General features: G+C 38.9%; 1 protein-coding gene across 1 annotated transcript; it reads left to right on the top strand.

Annotated features, from left to right (window-relative positions):
* The first annotated feature begins 104 nt into the window (after positions 1-104).
* On the top strand, positions 105-10,321 carry hnf4g (hepatocyte nuclear factor 4, gamma). The gene is made up of 11 exons (XM_078280519.1): positions 105-327; positions 2,248-2,416; positions 2,811-2,905; positions 3,702-3,808; positions 3,906-4,055; positions 4,389-4,476; positions 5,897-6,049; positions 6,775-6,824; positions 7,140-7,326; positions 8,564-8,683; positions 9,099-10,321. Exons 1-11 carry the CDS (start codon positions 198-200, stop codon positions 9,203-9,205), a joined length of 1,356 nt encoding a protein of 451 aa, XP_078136645.1. The 5' UTR covers positions 105-197; the 3' UTR covers positions 9,206-10,321.
* Positions 10,322-14,973: the final 4,652 nt, after the last annotated feature.

The following is a 14,973-nucleotide window of genomic DNA, read 5'->3' as shown; positions in this document are numbered from 1 at the left end:
CTCTCCTTGTTTCTGGCCCAATCGGATGGGATTATAGATCTTGTATGCCAGGGATCTCCCTTGTCATGACTGTAAGAATTAGATGAAGCAGAGTCCAGCAGATAGGGACAATAAGAAACTAGAGACTGTAGAGTGAACTGAGAAGAAAAGCAAAGAGAAGAACAAGAAGGTGCGAGGAAGACCAAGTGGAAACAGGAATGAAGTATCCTACTGCATCTCAGAGTAGATCTCTTTTAGATATGGAAGTAGCAAACTATTGTGAAGGCCTGGATCCATCATACAGCATGCTGGGCTTTGAGAATGCAGAGGTGCTCTGTGGAGGAGGAGGTAAGTGTGTGTAGCCACCTAGACACACACACACACACACACACACACACACACACACACATACACACACACACACACACTGAACGGATGTATAAACCAACAAGGCATGCACATACACTAATTGAAGCACAAACCATATATTTTTCAGCATGTTAGGTTGGACATGCTCACATACAGTATGATATGTAGATACATGGACTGATAAGCAGCTCACTCACAAATCTATTCCTGCAAAATGGCTTAATATGAACAGAGAAATAAGGGGAGCTTTGTACTGTGTATCTGATAAATCTGTAGCTTCTCACTTTAAATGATGTATCTTTTAAAGAGGATCTTGGATTGGTCATCTACCTCAGAACTGGGTGAGGAAGTAGACTAGAACTTTACTGATGAGGTGAAGTGAGACCAGCTGAAGGCAAATTAGTTGCTATTTGCAGAAAAGGAAATAAGAAGGTTTAGTTTTCACATAACAAGCTAAATTAAACGACGGGGAAAGTCATGACATGACATTAGTGTTGGCCAATAGTGCGTGCATCCAGTTGTCTGACTGATTGCGGGAAATTCATTTCACTTGACTATTGCTTGTATATGGGTATGTGAGTGTAAATCTGTGGCTATGAAGGAAAGAGAAGGGTTGGGTAGGGGTTGTAAAAGAATGAAATCAGAATGTTAATAAAGGTGTTTGGGCAGGAATTGCAGGCGTGTGTCATAAAATATATTTTTTTATTGAAGAGCAAGCACACATCTAGTGATTCACTGGTGTCACCTCAGCATGTGAATGGAAAGTTAGTCGTACATCGACTCATCTTGCCCCGGTAATGCCTGGTGTGGGACTGAGAGAGATGTGTGAGGGGGGATGTGTATGTGTCTGTGTTGATGCATTTTGAGTATCTACCTGCACATATTATGATGTTGTGTTGTGTTCTATTTGGTAGCCTTTCACTGAACGATAGATATGCAGACAATGATTATGGTTTTGATTATGACAACAATGCCGCTGCTGCTGATATATAATGATTGTGATGATTATGATAATGCTGATGATAATGAGGAGATCACATCAAAAATAAAGACATCAACAGTAATGTCTGAAATGGCTGGCGATTGAACTGCCATTTATTCTTAATTAGTTTGATGGACGAATCAAGCACCACACAGATGACTTTGCAGTTATACAAATCTATGCAGTTTTACCATGGGATATACATAAAATAAATGTACTACAGTAAGTAGTGAGATGCTATAATCACATTGAAATTCTAAGACTGTCCTCTCCCCAACAACGCCTTTTGGTCCTTTGTAGCAAGTAGCAATTACGACTCATATTTACGTTTATAGTGGCAGCGCCCTCTAGTGGCGTAGTAACAAACACAGCACTTTCACACAGACCAGGGTTCGTGTCCCGTTTGAAAATAAAAGTAAACTGCAAGTTTTTTTTTAACTTTACGGAACAAACGGAAAAAAATTAACAAACGGAGCTACATCATGTTCAGCATCACATGCGTAACCCAAGGTGAAGTAATGTCTGTTTTTAACCCAAACCACAATGCTTTTCTTAAGTTTTTGTGCCTAAACATAAACAAACTGGACCGTTTCACAATGTTAACCGTTATGAGGATGGAAAACACTTCTGTGGGCTGTATTTCCTGCTACTGCTAGGGGTGCTAATGTATGAAACACTCCTATGGGTCAGCCTATATCATCTTGTTGGAAATTCTACACACAGTGGCTTTAATTAGATGAAATAGTTCAGTGGACAGTCAATAATGTGGTCCAATTACTAGAACCTACTGAACTATTCCTGGATGTTTACTTGCAATAGCCTACTTCAATTCTGTTTGTTAGTGTATTTATGTGCCAATATATGTATGAGCATGTGTCTGTGCATTTACCTGAGTGAGGTTATTGTGTGTGTTTCAGACAGAATGCCGACAGAGCCGAGCCTGCCAGTCGGTCCAGACGGGGTCGGCAGTAACTGTGCCATCTGTGGAGACAAAGCCACAGGAAAACACTACGGAGCCTCCAGCTGTGATGGCTGTAAAGGCTTCTTCAGACGCTCCATACGCAAGAGCCATGTCTACACCTGCAGGTACAGATAGCACAAACATACTGCGTAAGCACACTTACACACACACACACACACACACACACACACACACACACACACATACACACACACACACACACACACACACACACACACACACACACACACATATATAAAATACACAGCATTTTTAAAATCATGCCACACTTACATACTTATTATAGCCTATATGGGGAAATTCTAACAATATGAAAATGCATAAGTGTGCACATAAATACATGTGTACCCTTATGATCATGTGCAGATCTAAATATAACTCTTAAACCATTAATAACTTACCTTTCATGGTGTGTCACATGAAATTACTGTACACTGCGTCAGCATGTCTTGCTCTGTAAAGCTACGTATATATTATTTGTATGTTCGCCATATGCAGGTTCAACCGACAGTGCATTGTGGATAAAGATAAGAGGAACCAGTGTCGTTTCTGCAGACTTAACAAATGCTTCAGGGCTGGCATGAAGAAAGAAGGTAGGGAAACCTCCGTCCTGCTCCTTGGACAAGAGACAAAGTAGAGACCATAAATGTATTTTTCTCCAATCTAACTCCACTAAAAGTTTACATGTAGAGATACAAAATAGAAAGTCAAAATTATTTGGATATCTTGTTATGTTTTGTACCATTGCTGATTTTCATGGCATATTGCCAGTATATATGATAGCAGTATAGTTTATTTTTATTTATTTTTTCTCCTATTGAGACAGTAGAGAAGTACCAAATTAAAACTAGTGGCACTTAAGGAGAGGCTTTCTTCAGAGAATCTGAAAGCTGCTTCAAGATGGTTGAAATTGCCTCAGCCATAAAATAGGTGATTACTTTGTGTGTGTGTGTGTGTGTGTGTGTGTGTGTGTGTTTATGAGGGGTATAACCTTGGCAAGGAGTTTTATAACACCTAATCATGTGTTATTCAAACATGTTGTTCTGGATTGCAACTGGTTAACGTTTGACTTGCTGATGCCAGCCTGTATGACTATTTTCCTAAATATTAACTGCCCTAGCGGCTGCTGTCATCGTTTGCATTTTAGAACTCTCCCCCAACTCTTAACACTGATAAATTGCAAACACTAAACCAGGATAGAGACTTAAATATTAGCAGGATTGGTGGACATATTCCAGTTTAAAAGATTGTTTACAATAAGTTAGTACAATAGTGCTGTCTCTTCTTCCCTGTTCCTTTTTATTGCTCTCTGTTTCTCACACACACACACACACACACACACACACACACACACACACACAGTAACTTTAGCTCTCTGCTGCATTTTAGCTGTACAGAACGAGAGAGATCGGATCAGCTCCCGAAGAAGTATCCCTGACGCCCAAGACTTGCCACCCATTACTATTTTGGCCCAAGCTGAATCACTGTCCCAACAGGTGACAATCCCCTTTTTTATTCATCATGCCCATGAATAATCTACAGTACTTCAACAGATTGTGACCCAGGAAACCATTGCTTTCGGTCTCCCTCCAGATCACTGCTGCTGTTGGAATAGCAGACATATCGGAGCAGAAGTCAGCCACTATCGGAGATGTATGTGATTCTATGAGACAACAGTTGTTGGTGTTGGTGGAATGGGCCAAGTACATTCCTGCATTTGGAGAACTGCCACTGGATGACCAGGTAATAGGGCTTTGACGCAGAATGGGTCAACTTTGATTAGGCAATTGCTCGCAGGAATAAGTCATCTTTGTGCACACTTTAATGCCATGTCCTAAGTTTAAACTAATACCTCTCAGACATCATTACTTTAGTTTAACAACATACTGAAGTGTTGCCTTTTTATATCAGTCATGTGATCATCAGTCATTAATACAAAGACTACATAATGTACTGCACTGCAAGTATGGCCCCTCTGTGATGTATGTAAGATCAAAAGGGGAGGCATTGATGCATAGTTTGTGTTCTTTGTTTGTGTGTGTGTGTGTGTGTGTGTGTGTGTGTGTCTATTTCCAGGTGAGTTTGCTCAGGGCTCATGCAGGTGAACACCTTTTGCTTGGGGTCGCCAAAAGATCAATGCCATTCAAGGACTTCCTGCTTTTAGGTATGAACTCACTAGTAGGTTTTACGTGGTGCAATCAGGTGGTCCAGCACTAAAGTGTGAATACTGATTAAATGGGTAACACACTTTATAATAAGGCATACAAAAATGTAGTTACTAAGGAACAAATCAGGAATGACCTAATAATTAATGAGCCGTTAATGAGCCGTTCTGGAATAAGTCTGAGGAGGACTATGTAGTAGAGCATGATGAACAACCACTGTTTGATTCATAACAGTCAGATAATCATCAAGTAATGAGGGACTACTTAGCAACTACTCAGTATGATGTAACACTTTACTTGAGGGGGAACAAAAAGGGTAAGTAATGGTTAAGTAATTGGTAATGAATGAGTCGTTGCTAGTTTGTGCTACTCAGTGGCTGATTTATTAAGGAACTACTCATAAAGAAACATGATTGAACTAATCATTACCTAATGATTAATTCAATGTAGTATTTCCCAGTCTGTTCTCTAGTAGTCTCCCTTTGCCAGACCACCCACACGCTGCGGAGCGGAGGAAGGTCTGGCTACTCCACATACGTAGCATTCAGGGATGGGATAAAAATGTGCTCTGGTTTATTGCCGTTTCTTTAAACCAATCACAATTGTCATGGTCGGCGCTAAGCTCCGCACTGAGCCGCTGTAAAATAGTTAGATTAGAACTTAGATTGGACAGATAGTCTAGCTAGCTTTCTCAATTTACCATGCAGAGATCTGAGGAACAATCAACCATAGTCCTCATAAATACACCGGAGTTTAAAATTCCATCACAAAGGAAACGGACATCGGCGAAAAGACATGCATCCGGCGGAATTTTCTGCGGCCCCGGAGCAATCCCGGAAGTGGAACGTCAATGGTATAGACTAGTTCTCTAGTAACCCATTATTATCTACTATATATATATATATATATATATATATATATATATATATATATATATATATATATATATACCTTGAATCAGAGTTATTCACTCATTAACAATTCATCAATTATCAGGTCGTTCCTCACTCCGGCTTTAGTCACTACTAACATTTTTGTGTACTTGATTGTAAAGTTTAACCGATCAAATGTTGTGTTACCTGACAATGATTAACTAAAGGTTCCTATTTCTTTGTGACTTCAAAAGTGTCTCTTGTAAAGGGAATTACTCATTACCTAGATATGTACCAACATCATACAGGTCTGTCAACTGCATACACTCAAACACTTTGTGCATTGCTACTATGTGTTAGGACCTTTACTATTTAACTTGACTGAATATCTGAAACAGGCTTGACAACTTTTCTTTCTCTCAAGGCTAAGCATATTTCCCTAACATTTCCACACAAGCACTCTACCCTATACACATCCACCTACCCTACCCTCTTCCTCTCAACTTCTCTTAACACTGGCACTAACTGATACTAACTGTGTCTGCAGGTATTGGCTGTGTGATCCACAGAAACAGTCCTGAACAAGAGATATATAAGGTAGCCAACCGAGTGCTGGATGAGCTGGTCCAGCCCTTTCAGGATATTCAAATAGACGACAATGAGTATGCAGCGCTCAAGGCTATTGTCTTCTTTGACCCAGGTAATAATACTGTTTAGTAATTGTAGCTACCAGGGGATTTGTGAGGCTCAGTTTATGACAAATGTAACGTTGTTTACTCTTCCGGGGGATGAGTGGTTACCTTGTTTTTTCAGCTTACCCTTGCTTCTTCATTTAGGAACTATAGTCTATGTGTATTTTAATTTCTGCCTTGTTACAGTAAATTGAATGGAATACTGCTTTAGGTTACAGAAACTACTTGGGCAAGATTAGGATATGATTCAAGGTATTGACATTGGTAATAACCTTGGCACAGAGTTAGGGTTAGGAATTAAGGATAAATATTAAAAATAAAATACATAGTACATTCATATTACAAGAAAAAAATAGATCATAAAAGCCAGAAAAAATAGGGAACAAGAAATAAAACGGTGGAAAAAAAATTATGATTAGTAAAAGATTAAAAATAGCAAACTAAATATTTGTAATGATCCTTGTCCAATACCTTTTGCCATTTATGTACAGATCAGTTCCCATCCATCTGGTTACATTTCCCTCAATCCTTATTTATTTTTTTATCTCGCCTTGGCCTTGTGTGGCCACAATCCCTGTCCCAATCTTGTCCCCTTTTTCTCTCCCCTTCACTAAATCCACTCATTTTAACCTTCATGCTCCAGTTTGACCATAATCATTCCATCAATTCCAGTCATATCCTCATATCCCCCTCTGCCCCTCAATGCATACATGCTTTGGCTCCCAATCTGCAGATGCAAAGTCTTTGCGAGACCCATCGAAGATCAAGTCCATTCGTCTGCAGGTAGGTTGATCATTTGACTCTTATAGCCTATACAGAGCTGCAGTTCTTCTCTAGTATGTTCTATTATAATTTCCAATAAACAGTGTTAATGGGGAGCTGCCTTATTATCATTGTAGATTATACTTTTAATTTTAGTTTGCATTTTTACACATTTGTAAATAATGTATCCATTAGCTTACAAGGACCAAGGCAGTTTGCTTCACTGATGGAGACTTGGCCTTCTGTGTGTGTGTGTGTGTGTGTGTGTGTGTGTGTGTGTGTGTGTGTGTGTGTGTGTGTGTGTGTGTGTGTGTGTGTGTGTGTGTGTGTTTGCAGGTCCAGATGAGTCTGGAAGACTACATTAATGACCGTCAGTATGACTCCAGGGGTCGTTTTGGAGAGCTATTGCTCCTGCTGCCCACCCTGCAGAGCATCACCTGGCAGATGATCGAACAGCTCCAGTTCATTAAGCTCTGTGGTCTGGCCAAGATAGACAACCTGCTGCATGAGATGCTGCTGGGAGGTGAGACTGGGTCGTGTATATGCTTGTAAACCTGCAGAAAAATAAATAGGTTTGACCTTCAACAAGACCACCAAACGCTACAGTGGAGCTATTCAGTGATAAATGTGTAGAACTAGACAAGCATGAAGCAATTTAAAAAAACAAAAAGTTTTCCTGGATATATACTGTACAATTGGTAAAAAGTTAGGGATTTTGCAGAGAGATGCTATAACTTTGTATAATCCACATAGGCAAAGCCAAAATAGACAACTTGCCACATGAGATGCCTCTTGGTGACATCTGCAATCACATCTAAATGTGTATGAATAAGGAAGTCTGTAGTTAAAGGTAGAATGCATCAAACATATTCTAAGCAGGGCCATGACAGACAACTCAAGCATGAGATGAGGCAAGAAAATAAAGTACTAAGTCATCTCCAAAAATGTCTTCCATTTTTCTCCATACATGCTAAAAACAACTCCAGAATATGACAACCTGAAGATGGTGTACAGAAAGAGCAATGTGTGTTTTATTTTTCAGCATCCTGTAGGAATGTGAAACTAACAAAAAACCTGCTATTTAAATATTGTTGAGATAAAATTATATTTAGTAATGTGAAAGTGAGGCTGAGAAAACATAGTGATGCCGACACACATATATATATATATATATATATATATATATATATATATATATATATATATATATATATATATATATATATATATACAGTTTGAAACCAAAAAACAAGCTATCCAAACCAAACAATTAAGAAAATGAAACTAAATTGTTTCCTTCTACATCTTATAAAATATATGCAAATAAGGGTTCTTTAAACATGCTACAGATCTGCTTAAATAGATGTCTCTGCTTTTTAAATGAAGTTATGTAGACTTGACTCAATTATGAATATATAAAACATGCACACATGTCAAAACCCTTTTGAAGGCAGTCTTAAATAAACTCTGCTTACATTTGTAAAACTCGACTCACTCAGTTAATTAAAAGCTCCAAAACAGTTTTTTTCTAGCACTGTTAAAACCTATGCAAAGTGAACTACCCATTGTTCTTTTTGCTCTGATGAAGGCTTGTAGGTGAAATGCCAACATGTGCGAGAATACATCTGTGTTTTTGAGCATTTTATTAAGTGCATGAGCCCTTGAACATCACCTGAATTAATTAACATATTTTCTAAATGAGCTATAAAACATCTGCCATAAGTGTATAGCAAAAACATGGTGTTCTTGGTTGTTTTCAGGCCTTACGTCAGAGCCCACACACGTGCACCACCCAGCACACACCCAGCTGGCCCAGGACCCTTTGACTGGACACACACTGGTCATCAGCACCATGCCTGTTGCTCACACTCCACATATAGGTAATGGCTACGTGCATCGACATCTGTGAAACATGCATGCAGTCACACAAACCGAATTCACTGAGACAAGCACAAACCCTCTGACTGACGCACAAGAAATATCAAAGCGATCAAATGTCATAAAATTGTGTGCCAGATGGGTTCCATTAACTTAGTTGAAACGAATACATAGGCATTCCTGAATGTGAAAGAAAAACATAAAAATGCATTCGGCAATATTACACCACCTAATGGCCACACAAGGTTTTTGGGAACTATATCTATAAAGCAGCAGCTAAAGATGTAACATTTTTCGTGGGCCACAGTCAATGCATTCACACTTTATATATGCAATATTGCTTTTTTTCCCACACAAAAACATTTTTAATTTGCAAAAATATAAAATATCTCTCTGTCCTGGCCTCTCTCCCTGCAGCCTCTCCAGACACTCCCATCCCATCACCCCCTCAGGGTCCTGCCCCAGAGAAGTACAAACACTTTCCGCCAGCCAGCCCCTCGCCTTCCACACAGACAGATCTCTGACTTCTCCCTGCACTCTGTCAAAGAAGCTGACATGGGCACAGTTGTTCCTGTCCCCTATTCATCATCCCAGTCATTGTATAAAGATTATGAAAGCAATCCATGTTCAGTGTCTGTCTGTGGTTGGACTTTACCCTGCTTCTTCTCCCTGTGACTCCTGGTGGTGTTGCAACAATAACCAAGACATAATTAAAGCTGCTGTGTGCAGCACTTTCAAACTTCAATAGGTCACTCTCTAATGCAGTGAACTAATGAAACACCAAACTAGGGTTTAACAAAATATGCTGTGCATTTTTGTGGTCACCTAAAACTAATACACTGTTTTTTCAACCCATCATCACGGTTTTACAACACTTCATGTCAGTAAGGCACACATACCCATAGACATAATGTATAACAACTGTAAAACTAGATATTAGTCTGTTAAAAAAATATGCAATCTTAAACTTTTGCATTGTTTAAAGTGTAGTTTTCTTTTATTTTTATTGACTAATGTCTTGTTTGATTGGGCACAGATGTGAAGAAAATACCCAGTCTGTATGTGCAGTCTGTCACTTGTGCATATTAAGTGTAAGTCCTGACAATGGTAAATGTACGAAATACTATCTAATCATAAATTGCAGAGGAAACAGCAATGGAAAAAAGTCATGGCTTACTGTTCACAAATTACAGCTGGCCATCGAATACACATCAATGCTCTGTTTTGTTCATACAGTATGCATCAGTGGGGCACATTACACATGTAAACTGGTCTAAGAGCAGTAATTGTGTTCTAAAGAACTTCAGAGAGTTGGCAGTTTTCAGGATTTACATTTTAAAACACATTATGGAGTATACAGAGGAAGTACAATAGTTTGTGGCCAAGATCAACATAATAATAATAATAATAATAATAATAATAATAATAATGTATACATAGTTTATAAAGACCTCATGTTAAATGCATAAAAGAAATGTGGATAAATTGTAATATTTTAAAAACTTTCTGTATATAGTCAAATGGATGACAGGAAATATTTGGATCATCAAAGTGTTTTGTTACAGTATATTCACTTTCTACAAACAACTGTTTATTTTAATTTTGTTTTTTGTTGATAATGTGTACATTCCTCAATTTAGGTAGCATATTGATTAAAATTTTATTTTGAGTGTTTTATTTGAAATAATTTGTTTGAATGTGGATTCATTGAAAATGCATTACATTCTGTAGATACAGCGAGAGATTTACAAAAGTCCCAGAATGGTATGGCACAGTAGCACCCTCTTGCTGTCAAGAGAGGAAATACAACAGGGCAACAAATGTAAATGGACTACGTATTTTTGTTGTACACGTTGTATGCATCGGTACACCATGTGAAATGAGCATTCAATGCATCCAAATGCTTTCATTCATTCTTCAGTTGTTTTTTTCGTATAGGGAAAAGTAAAGATGTGAGATGGAAAAAGAGAAATTCCTTTCCAATCAAACATGAATCTGTTGCCACAGCAAACCATTTCAATAGTTATAGCTAAAAAAATAAATGGAAATTGACATTTTTTCACATTTGATCCTGAAAGGAAAACAATATAGACAGACAGATGATGATAAATTGACAGGATGTATTTCAATATGGTTTCTCCACATGCAAGAATACAGAGTGTGGTTTGTCCATTACTTCCGTCATGGAAGTCATCATGCTCCCCGACAATTCCATTGGTTAAGGGTATACAGTGTGTATCTAAAGCCTTATTGGCAAGCTATTGAGACCACACTGTTGGGTGATGCTGCTCATCTAAAATCAAACTAGTTTTCCCAACCGTCCATCTGAGAAAACACACTTCAAGACAACCCCTAAACAGTGGTGTAGTCTAATGTATTGTAGTGGGTATACTGTACCACATATATATATATGAATATTTTTTTCCTGGCTCAGAATGGGCTTGTGTGTGTGTGTGTGTGTGTGTGTGTGTGTGTGTGTGTGTGTGTGTGTGTGTGTGTGAGGGGGCATATCAAAGTGTGGGGTCTGGGTGTCCTCCGGGTTATTTTGAGAGACTCAATTTGTTGCATTCTGATACACTTTTATGCACCAATATATGATGGGAATACCTTTATTTATCTTATGAGACGAAAAACACAAATGATATTCAAAATATATCAAAAATATAATGGAATATAAAGCAGTAAGAGGGCTTTCACATCAGGGACCTAAGCCTGGATCACACAACGTGACCCCAAAGCAACAAGGACAAAATAAAATAGGCTACTTATTTGTCTTAAATGTGCGGTGAAGGGAGGATACTAGCGTTAGTGTAGGCAGAACATTTGGGCCCGGTCGCTACACACACACTACGCACTGCTCTCAGCGGGTCGATGAAAGATGAGAAAAACGTTCTCTGCATGTTCTGCAGTGTTAGTTTAGTTTGCTGTCACATTACTCGACCCCGTATTTGTGAATACAAATATCTGAAGTGAAAGTTCAGTCACAAAACTATGTTGTTGCGTATCGTTGCATGTTTGTAAGTGGGTATATATAAATCCTGGAGATTTCTTAGTGGGTATATTGCGTATACCTGTGTATCACGTAGACTACACCACTGCCCCTAAAGCCAAACTAGATTGTAAAATGACAATTTAAGCTGAAACTGAGCTGTACTGGGTCCAACTGTTATTTTGTTTACTTCCAACCATGAACAATCATTTTCCTATGTGTATGTGTGAGTGTTTATGTGCAGTGGATGAGACCAGGGGATAAGGCTGAGAGCTTTATCCTCTGTATATTGTTGTGTGACTCAGAGAAAACACTCAGGTTATTTATGGTAGAGGAGATGATGCTGTCTAGAATCAACATGGCCAAATCCTCCTATCAACTTGATAATGGACACGCTACCTGGCTTAGGTCAAAACAACACCACCCACAATGGGAGGATGTGTGTATGCTCCTACCTGCAATTTATTTATGATCTGTGCAGATGCATGTGTGTACATGTGTGTTTTTGGAAGTGTGTGCATGTGTGTACCCAGGGAGCTTTAATCAAAGGCCCACAGTGTGGAGATGTGGGGGCCTTGTCTCTTTCCTTTTCCTCAGATAAAACTGTGTGTTAGCATGCCAGTCACATATCTCATCTGAGACGCACCGCTCTCCTCCCCACACCTCACTGCTGCCCACAATGACAGCACACTATTACACACCAATATGACGCTTGCTTCACCTGAGGAGGGTGACTAGAAGTAGAAAGAGAAAAGGACGGACAGGAATATGAAATGTTTTTTGTCTTTTATTATATAGTTGCATCTACGTTTGACCTGTTAATTGAGACTGTAATTTGTTTTTAAATAATCCCATTTTCTACCCAGGCTAGGTGGTAATCATGTCTATGTGTACTTTTCTCATACATTTATTTTGACTTTTGATATTGGTGCAACACATTTTAAATGAATATAAATACTAAAATAATCTGAGCATATTAAGAGGCTCTTATTTGTTATGAGACATGTCTAAACAATAATTTACTCTCAACTCACCTGCTAAATGAAAATACATTGATCATGATTGATTTATTTTCCTAAATTAACTGTACTACAATTATTGAGTTATCAGGGTAGTGCTTAACTTCATTTTTACATATATTTACTTGATCATTATAGAGACTTATACATTTGCAAAAAATGTCCTATGTTGAAGAAAGTTATTTCCGCATCCCTGGTCAAAGCAAATAACTGATCCATCCGTCCATCCAGCCATCACTCCATCCATCCTTTTTCTTTCATAACCACTAGATGGCAGTACAAGTCTGTGGTTTCACAATAGACAAATTGCCCTTTAATGGCTGTTATGAATGTCTATGTCAAAATAATACAAAATGGAAGAAAATTTTCTTTTTTTTTATTTAAAAAATATTAATCATATTTTAATGCCATGAGCATTACTTTCTTACTTGGTTGCAGCATTTAATATGGCACAGTGTATATCAATCATTTTATTTCAACACTTTTTAACAAAAGTGAGAAACATACTGACATACGTTTTTTTCAAAATATTATAATACGGTTATTTGCATCTGCAGTTTAACACACCTGTTAAGGATGTTACATTAAGATGATCAAAATAACAAAGATTATTTTAATGTATGTTATAGCATTTTGGTAATTTAGCTTTATGTACACGCTGTTTTCAAACTGTATGAATAGATTTTGTCCCAAAAAATAAGCACTAAAGATTGCAAAGTCACACATGTATGCTGGGTAATATTGGCACAGTCTGAAATGAATGGCATGTGTCAGCGTTCCCAGATTAAAGCCGGAGATTGCAGGCTATCATTCCTCACCAGCGCATTTACCCATAATTCTCCTCTGTCTCCAACATATCCGATGATTCCTCCTCTAGGAGACAAGGTGAGGCTGTATGAATCTCTGCCTCCAACTCTGGAATGAATTTAAAACCTCTCCTGAGTGATTTTCTGTGTCTCCATCCTGCGACTGTGTGTGTGTGTGTGTGTGTGTGTGTGTGTGTGTGTGTGTGTGTGTGTGTGTGTGTGTTGCATGCATGCATGGTTTTTGATTATACCACAGCATGGGTGAAGGGAAATACAGTGACAGCTTCATTTCCAAAGCTGAGTTCACATAAATGAGGGATTAAAGCAAGCAAGAGGGTTAAGGCTCACCTCGGCCTTCAATGACAGCGTTCCCTCCTTAAAATCACTCTCTTCCACTCTCTGTTTGTCTATTTCTGTCTCACCCCAACTTTATTTTTGTCTAACTTTTTCTTCCTCTTTTATTCTCTCATTCCCTGCTTGGTTATCTGTTTGTCTTGCTCTTGCTCATTTGGCCCGCAAAAATAATGCACGCACATATAGGAATTTAAAGAAACGCATACTGTACTGTTGACTCTACAGGCACAGTGATTTACACAATTGCAGGGAACTGGGGTGCGCTCTACATCATGATGATGGGAACCAGGTTAAGGCAATTAAACTAGGGGTTAGAGCCAGGCAAGGGTGTGTGTGTGTGTGTGTGTGTGTGTGTGTGTGTGTGTTTGGGGTACATTAGGGAAATGAAAAGGGGTGGACCACTGACGGCTTCTGAGATGCAGACTTGTTAGAATAAAGGGATATAAAAAAGACAGGAGACAGAGGAGATGACAGGGTGGAAGATAAGATGAGTAGTGCAGTAATGAAAACGGTCCTGTGTACCCCTAGATTACATAGGGAATGAGATTGGAGAGAGGGAGAGGGAATGAGAGAGAGAGAGGCTGAAGGGGGTAGAGGGGGAAACGGGTGAGCAGAGAGTATGAGAGGCAGTGAAAGAATGAAGAAAGATGATGGACCATGGTGAGAGTCAGCTGGAACAGACAAGGTACTAGTGTGAAAGGAAAAAATGGAGGAGAAGAGAAGAGAAGAGAAGAGAAATTACAACTCAGGACAAAGCAGCCCCACTCTGAATGATAAGTGTCTCACGCGCTGCGGGTTATGGGAAGTTCACACAAACAAATGACTCCCATTTGCCAGAGGCGAGGGACACAATTGAGAAAGAAGGGGCGAGAGAGTAAAGGAGGAGAAGAGGAGAGAGGGGAGAAGAAGGAGGGAGAGTACTAAATACCAGAGCCATGATTTCAGATAACTCCATTTGCATTGAGGGAATGCTTACCTTTTTACCCCCCCAATGCTTTCACAGGTTTGCAGCGTAAACGAAAGCACCTTCAATCCAAAGGAAATTAGGAACCCTGTAGTGAAGTGCAGTAAATGTCTGTGCTTGGTTCCTTAAATTATAGGGTACCTATGGACCTTGGTCAATA

Source organism: Sander vitreus, chromosome 22 (genome assembly GCF_031162955.1).
Source record: "Sander vitreus isolate 19-12246 chromosome 22, sanVit1, whole genome shotgun sequence".
In the NCBI taxonomy this organism is placed as follows: domain Eukaryota; kingdom Metazoa; phylum Chordata; class Actinopteri; order Perciformes; family Percidae; genus Sander; species Sander vitreus.
Note: the sequence above shows the minus strand (reverse complement) of the source record. Positions and strands in the feature narration are given on the sequence as shown.